Source organism: Macadamia integrifolia, unplaced genomic scaffold (genome assembly GCF_013358625.1).
Source record: "Macadamia integrifolia cultivar HAES 741 unplaced genomic scaffold, SCU_Mint_v3 scaffold2083, whole genome shotgun sequence".
Classification (NCBI taxonomy): Eukaryota; Viridiplantae; Streptophyta; class Magnoliopsida; order Proteales; family Proteaceae; genus Macadamia; species Macadamia integrifolia.
Genome location: NW_024868501.1, coordinates 125391 through 132930, shown reverse-complemented (window position 1 = coordinate 132930; position 7540 = coordinate 125391). Strand labels below are relative to the sequence as shown.

At 37.9% G+C, this 7540-nt stretch overlaps 1 protein-coding gene across 1 annotated transcript; it reads right to left on the bottom strand.

Moving 5' to 3' along the window:
- Window positions 1-1376: 1376 nt before the first annotated feature.
- On the bottom strand, window positions 1377-4478 carry LOC122065661 (putative pectinesterase/pectinesterase inhibitor 22). The gene is made up of 2 exons (XM_042629485.1): window positions 3458-4478; window positions 1377-2181 (listed from the first exon to the last, which is right to left on the bottom strand). The coding sequence occupies exons 1-2, from the start codon at window positions 4401-4403 to the stop codon at window positions 1511-1513; spliced, it is 1617 nt and encodes a 538-aa protein (XP_042485419.1). The 5' UTR covers window positions 4404-4478; the 3' UTR covers window positions 1377-1510.
- Window positions 4479-7540: the final 3062 nt, after the last annotated feature.

Below are 7540 nucleotides of genomic sequence, written 5' to 3'. Positions count from 1 at the left end.
TCATTTCCATCGAAAAGCCACAGAAGAGGCAAACCATGCCTGATCTTAGAACAATGAGTATTATATGTTGATCTTTGATTCCTATATATCCTCTCCAAAACTGTTTGGGCTTTTGAGAATTCTATTAGAAGCCTAATCAGTTATCCATATGACAAGAAAAGTCAACGTTTGTGAGAATGGCGTGCACGAAATGAAACTCTTTGGCTTAGAATGGACTAGCCCTGGGCCGATTGCGAATTCCATCTAAAAAAGTTTAGCCTTAGTAAGGCCCAACAAAGGCCCAAAAACAAAATGTGGTCACCGATACCTCGTGTATGATGCCAATACTAGGAGTAGCATGTGATCCCTCTCCCATAAGTCTAAATTCCAAAGAAAGAAAACTTAATTTTGATCGTTTTATTATTTAGGCTGAATTTGGTTGTAAGGAGAATTAGAGGGAAGGGAAGTTAAATTTTCATACTTAAAAAAAAAATATATGTAATCATAACCTATATGACTTAAAGATTAATTTCAAATCATTCCGTATTTGGTTATAAAACTTCGCTTTACTTTGCATTCAAAACTCTTTGCTATAATATGTAAAATAAATATTACATGTAAAATATATTATTACTGAATATGATTAAAAATATTAAGTAGTTTATACAATCAAATCGGATTATGATTATAAACATTTATTTTTAAAAGTATGAAAATTTCACTTCCCTTCTTTCTAAATTTTCATTGCAACCAAACGGAGCCTTAGGGAATGCCATAATCCGCATAACATAAATGGGCTAAACCTTAGGCTCGAGCCCAACCACTACTGTGAGGTGCATTCGGACGACTAGGAATTCGGGGCAAAGTTTTGAAACTTGGGATCAGTCAAGGTTGGTATTGATCGGATCAACCTAAATCGGATATGATTGTATCTGAAAATTTTACTCTTGTTTTATAATAAATTTTTTTTTTTATTACATTTTACCCCTAAGCCATACTCATATATTGGGATTTGATTGATCAAAGCCGATGACAATCTGATCCGATCGATATTAACCGATTGGAGTTTTAGAGCCATGGTCCGGAATGAAACATGGCATAGCAGAAATTCCCTTCTTCCTTCGTAGGGTGATAAAACTAGTTTGGGTATCAAAATACAAACCAAAAGTACAAAACCAACTCGAACCAACTTAAATCAAATCTAGCCTTATTGGATAAGCTTTAGATTAGGGTATTATGAAATCAAAATTAAACCTAACTGAAACCCAACTCAAAGTGATTTAAAATTGGTAATAACCATATACAAACCTCAAAATCATAAAAATCAAACACAAATTTTTCCCCAATTATGTATATATATATATATATATATATACGTGGCAAATAGAATCAAATCGAAAATAAAACCGATTGAACCCGGATTTTTCTTTATTGGATTCACTCATTTTTCACACAAACTGATGAAACCGACCGAAACCAAATCGCTATAAACTAAGTATAAACTAACATAGAGAGGATAAAAAAGAGAGATTTAATCGGTTAAACCGACCGTAAATGTGATACCAGTGGAGGGCAACCATCGTAACCCATCGATGAAACGCTCGACTGTGAAGAAACTAGCAGTAGCTGCATCCTTAATGATATGAAAACCTGGCCATCTCACTCGTCCACCCAACCCCGCAGCTGGTCCATAGTTGTTGTATTCTCCATAATACAAACTATCCAAAGCGAAATTCCCTAACCATTCAAGCCAACCTCGTGGCTGCACCTGAGAACTCATGAACGTATGCAGATACACAGTTCTTGAATACAACTTCCATGGCCTCCCTAAGTAGGTTGGATAAGTGGCTAGAACTTCACTGTGTTGGATAGAGAATCCTGTGCTCTGGTGTGGGTCTTTCCTTCCTTGGGCTGTGATGGTCACCTTCTGGAGTGGTAAGGGTTTCCTGGTGAAGATCTTGCACTCCTGAAAGACTGCTTGGCCATTTCCAAATATGAAGTCGATGGTTCCGTAGATGTTGCACTCTCTGTAGAATTGACGGAGGGAATGGGAGTAGAGTGTGTCTTGGTAACCTTCCATGCTACACCGGTAGAAGGCTGAGAGGTCTGAGTCAACTCGGAGTGCCACTGCTTGATGGTTCTCTGGTCCGGCTGTGTTACGGAATGTCATGTCCTTTGCTATGAAACCCCGTCCAGAAACCGCTGCAAAAATCAACCCAGAACAAGAAACAAAATAAAAAACAAGGGTTTTAGTCTCAACATGCATTACCCATTAACAGGAGGATGAAATTTTCATCCTTCTATAGTTTTTAATTTTTTTTTCAGAGAATCTTTTAATCCATTAGAGTTCTGATGATTGTAGGAAGAAACTTCAGGATTAGTGTGGAGAGGATTTTGAACTTTTTACAATAAGGAGGAGAGGGAATAAAGACACCCGAGAGGTTAGATTCTCCTCCTACGGTAAAGAAAAGCTTTGTCCTTTACTTTTTTTTACTTGTGAATTAACCTTTTTCATAATTCACAAACTCATGATAGAAATATAACAGTCCCTCCCTCCGCTCATGCAATATGAGTATTAGGGTATTATTAAAAAAGAAGAAAAAAAGATTATTAATGGGAGAGTTTTCTGCCAAGGAGTGTGGTCCTTACGCTAGTATGAGGGCCAATAAGAACGTACATAAAAGCATCAATAGGGGTGGAATTTCTGTAATTTATTGAGAGTAGAACTATCATTTCGTCCCATCCTGTATTTGAACATAGGCTCCACACTCCCGGACATAGTCCTTTTTCCTTGAGTATTATTATGCCTTTGGATATCTTACCATTTAATCATGTGTAATTATCATTTGTCCCTATAAAATAAAGAAACTTGTTTGCTGTATCTGAAGGTAAATTCAGTATAATTATAGTCTTAGTAAAACCAACCTAGAGAAAAACCCTTATATAGTAAAGAGGAAGGTGCTTCTTGCCTGGTAGCGAAAGCTATGTGGGTAGGCAAGAGCCAATGAAACACTCGCAAAAAAAAGTCATTTCATGGAGGGAGGACGGGAGGAGAAAGAGAGAGTGGGTGCTAACAGAGGTTATACCCTAGGCATGAAACATTCTCTCATATTAAATTAAGGAGTTGAGTTTTCTTTCCGAAGCGTGGCCTTCGCTAGAGGTTTTTTAGGTCTATTTTCTCCTCTCTCAAGAGAGAGTAGAGATGTCATTTCATGGGGTGATGAGAGAGAGAGAGAGAGAGAGAGAGAGAGAGTCACATTACATAAGGAAGTGCTGGTGTAGGTCACACTCCTAGATAGAGAACATAAAGAGAGGCAAAATGACAGTCCCACCCCGTGAATGCAAAAAATCCCGGCTCTTAGGTACCGCCGTATGGTATGATTGACCCCTCCAGCACAGGGGCCACACTGCCAGGCAGAGAAATTTCCCCTAAAAATGGTAAATTTTGCATGAAATGATATTTAAATGAAGCGCTTACCAATGGTAGGTGTTCGAAAAGTTGTAAAACCCTGCATGAAATTACGAGCTCCAGTGATAACAGTAGCTCCAATCCCATCTCCCAGAAGCATGATATTGGTCTTCTTCTTCTTCAAATCCAAGTTCTCTTTGTATATTCCCTTCTTCACATAGATCACAAACCTCCTTCCACTATGATCAGGAGCTTCCATCACTGCTTCCGTGATCGATCTGAAGTGCCCACTTCCATCCAAAGCTACTACTACGTCTATTCGCCTTCTCTGTGGCCTTGGTGCCAGCAGAAGCTCTCGATCTTCCTCCGTCATCCACGCCGGAAAACCCGACACCAATTCCTCCCCATTCCCCTTACTAGGTTCGTCTCTAGGTGGTGTAAGGGGTATGCTATGCATCTTATGATACATAACCAAAAGGTTAGAGATGAGTTGTGAGACTTGTTGTAAGCTCCCTTCCACGTAACTTCGTATGCGACCATTAGTACCCTCGAAGCCTTCAAGGCATGTGTCTAGGTTAGTGAGAGCTGCACTAAGCCAAGCTTTGAAGTTACCTTGAGGGTCATATTTGGCCGGAAATGGTGACCGGATGTTGCGCATCTCCGATAACGACCACGTCAGTTCCGTCACGGAGAAATCAAGCAGCTCTTTGCAGTCCTCCACGGCCATTTGTTCACGGGGATCCACTGATAAGGTAGTACCTTTGGTGATCATTGAAATAGCTCGATTTGCTTGGTTTAAGGTAGCTCTGATTCCAGCACAGAAGACAGAACTTGGGCTAGCTTTGCCTGTGTGGACAAGTTCAGCTTGGAGGTTGGAAAGGCAGGATTCATGGTTAGTGGTGTTTGCACAAGCTTGAAGGATCAAATCTTGGATGATGCCTCCATTGGCATAGAGGGAAGGAAGGATTAACAGGAGATTAAGTAGGAGAAGAGGAAGATAATTGGGTGAAGCCATGTTTATAGTTAATTAGAAAGGATTAATGGACAGTGATTAGGATATATGATCCATGGAAAGAGACAAGAGGGATGGGGGGTTTTGGTTCTCTTATATATAATATATGTGGATGTGATATCTATCTTTGCTCTTATGGCAAGCAAGGGGTCGAAAACTTTATGCCTTCCTGGAGCCATAGATGAAGTTATGCTTTTATGTTGGAAGGGTAAATGGGCAAAGTTTGTTATTCCATATGCTTTTGGTGTTCGTCTGGACTCTTTCGGCTGGGCATGGCCCGCTTAAAGGCCAATAGTTCACCCACATGACAGAGGTATCTCACCACGTCAGTATGGAAACTTTCGCTACCTCAAAGAAGGAAAATGGAGTTGAGATCCTTGCACGAGTGGGAGTTGCCAAATGCCAACATTTGTCTCATTTACCAATTTAAAGGGGGAAAGGAGATATTTATGAAAGCAAAAGAAAAAACGTGTCATATTACTTGCAGCTTTACCATGCTTCAATTCAAATCTGCGATCACTAGGGTGTTAGGATTTTTATGTTTGCTTAATTAATATCAAATTGATCGATTAGGTCTAAGCAATTATAGATCTATTCTGATTAGGAAATTCCTAACCCAATTTATTGTTTAAGGATTCTATTATAAATATAAGTTAATGGTCCGAATTCCAAAGGTGAAAGGCTGCAGAAGATTTTAGCAGATGGAACTCCACTGAGTTGTTCTTCATTGTCTTCTTCATAGGAGTAATCTTCAAACACATAAGGTTCGTAATCAATATTTATAAGATTTTAAACTTACATACAAGTATTTCTCTACACCCATTGATTATCATAGATGGGACAAATCAATGTTTGTGTATTCTTAAGATCCTAGAAATCATTGATCTTGTTTAGGGACTACACCTATGATTAATCTTTTTTATAATTCTTGTATTATAAACACTATGGGGTTCTTCATATGATTCTATAGAGTAGAATTCCTAACATAGGGTACAATGGAGCAACCTTAATGGTTTACTGATGTTCACCCTTTAACGTATTTGCAGAGGACCTAAACTCAAGAAAAGGCATCAATGTGTAGTTCATTATGTGCTAGATTGTGAAAATGAATCTCCCTTCCAGCGTTGTGGGGAGTAAAATGTCAATCTTGAGTATTTAAAAATATGAAAAGGGTTTCTAATGATTTCGATGTGTTACAAGGGGAGAGGGGAATCTTCCATGACACACTAATGGCAATGTGGAGATCATAATAATAATAATAATAATAGTTAAAAAATATGAGAGGATACTAATACAATGGTGTCATGTGCATTTTTTTTTCCCTTCATAATATAATTAAAGTTGAAAGTTTTTATTTTCAGATACACATGGATGATGGTGCATATATTTCAGTGTTTCAAGTCGAAGAGTGATGTGCCAATTTTTGTGTTAGGTATCTAAGAATCAGTCTACATTGTTCATGTCATATTTCAGTCATAAGTTCAATTTCCATTTTCATGACATCTCTTGTGTTTCTATCAAAAAGAGAGAGAAAAAAAAAATTCTCGTGTAGGTCCATACACTCACATGTTGTCCAGTGTACCCTCTTGATATTCTTACATTTTTTTATGCTTTGTTTTTGCCATGTCGTTAACTTCAATTGAATAGAAACTTGACATGTGAAGTGTGAACAAATGACTTTTGATTTTACATATTCATAAAATTTTAACCCAATCTAAGCTAACAAATGATAAATCCAATTTTTCATGTATCAGTTAGTTATTGGGCTTCTAAGTTTTTTGTCTCATTTTTTGAGATCTCATCCACCTACTTTCATTGTAAATATCTTTTGGACGAAGATTTTCTGTAGCTAGTCTCTCAAATAAAAGTACTCTATATTTGTGACAAAAAATTTACCATTTTAACATTTTTACATGTTAATTACATTTATCAAAATCACTCTTAAAACAAAATTCCTGTGTGAGGATTATTTGAACCATATAAACAAATCATCCGTCACCAACACACACCCCCCCAAAAAAAAACCCTATTTTATGAGAAACTTGTGAAGGATCTCATAAGTTTTGTGATGTGAGCATATATATATATATATATATATATATAGCCCTTTTAGTAATAAATAAGGCTTCTATTATTTTCTAAGAATATAAGAATTTCGACCCAAAGACATCTATAGTAATACACATTATGCATATATGGTTCTTTGTAGAGGTGCAACAGGGTCGGGTTGGGCTGGGTTTCTTAAAACCCTAACTCAATCCTGAGTCGCTTTAACTGGGCCCAAACCCGCTCTGTCCCTGACTCAGGGCCACAAAACTTCAACTAGATCCAACCCTTACCCACCCTGATTGGCCCTGATTTTTTAAGGTCGGGCCGGAATGATCCTGATTGGCCCTGACCTTGACTCTGATTGACCTTGGTTTGCCAATCAAGGGCTTGGTATACCCTGATCCTGACCCTGCAAAATATGAAATAACTAAATATATATATATATATATATATAACAAAGAGGAGATAAAAAATACAAAGTCACAAATTACTTGTCATGAGGAAAATATCCTAAAGCAAACATTCAAACAATATAAATAACTCCAACTATTATGGTAAACAAAGAGAAGATCATCCTAAGAAAGCATATAATTCAAAAAATTTCAATTATTTGTCATGATAAACAAAGAGATCATCCTAATAAAGGCAAACAATCCAAAGATCTCAAAACCCTTGTCATATTAAACAAAGATCAGAACATTCTAAGAAAACAAAAAATCCAAAGTCAACATCAGGGGCAAAAACCATGACCAGGTAGGGCCAAAACCAAGGCTTAAACTCAAGGAAAAAAATTAGGGCCGGGTTCAGGGCGGGCTGGGCGGGCCAAAGACATCAACTCTTACCAGCCTTGACACTGACTTAGGGGCAGAAATTTTAGGGTCGGGCCGGCCCTCATGGCTAAAATTTCTGGGTCGATACTCGTTCGGGATCAGGGCGGGTTTGGGTGGTCAGAGCCAAACTTGCACCCCTAGTTCTTTGTTGCGAACTAAAATACTGATTACAAGCATCACGGACCTTATACAAGTGTCTTTCATGTATTACCGTTTCTGTGGTTGGTGCTCTAGAGTCCAAACCACGATGTTAGATATTTG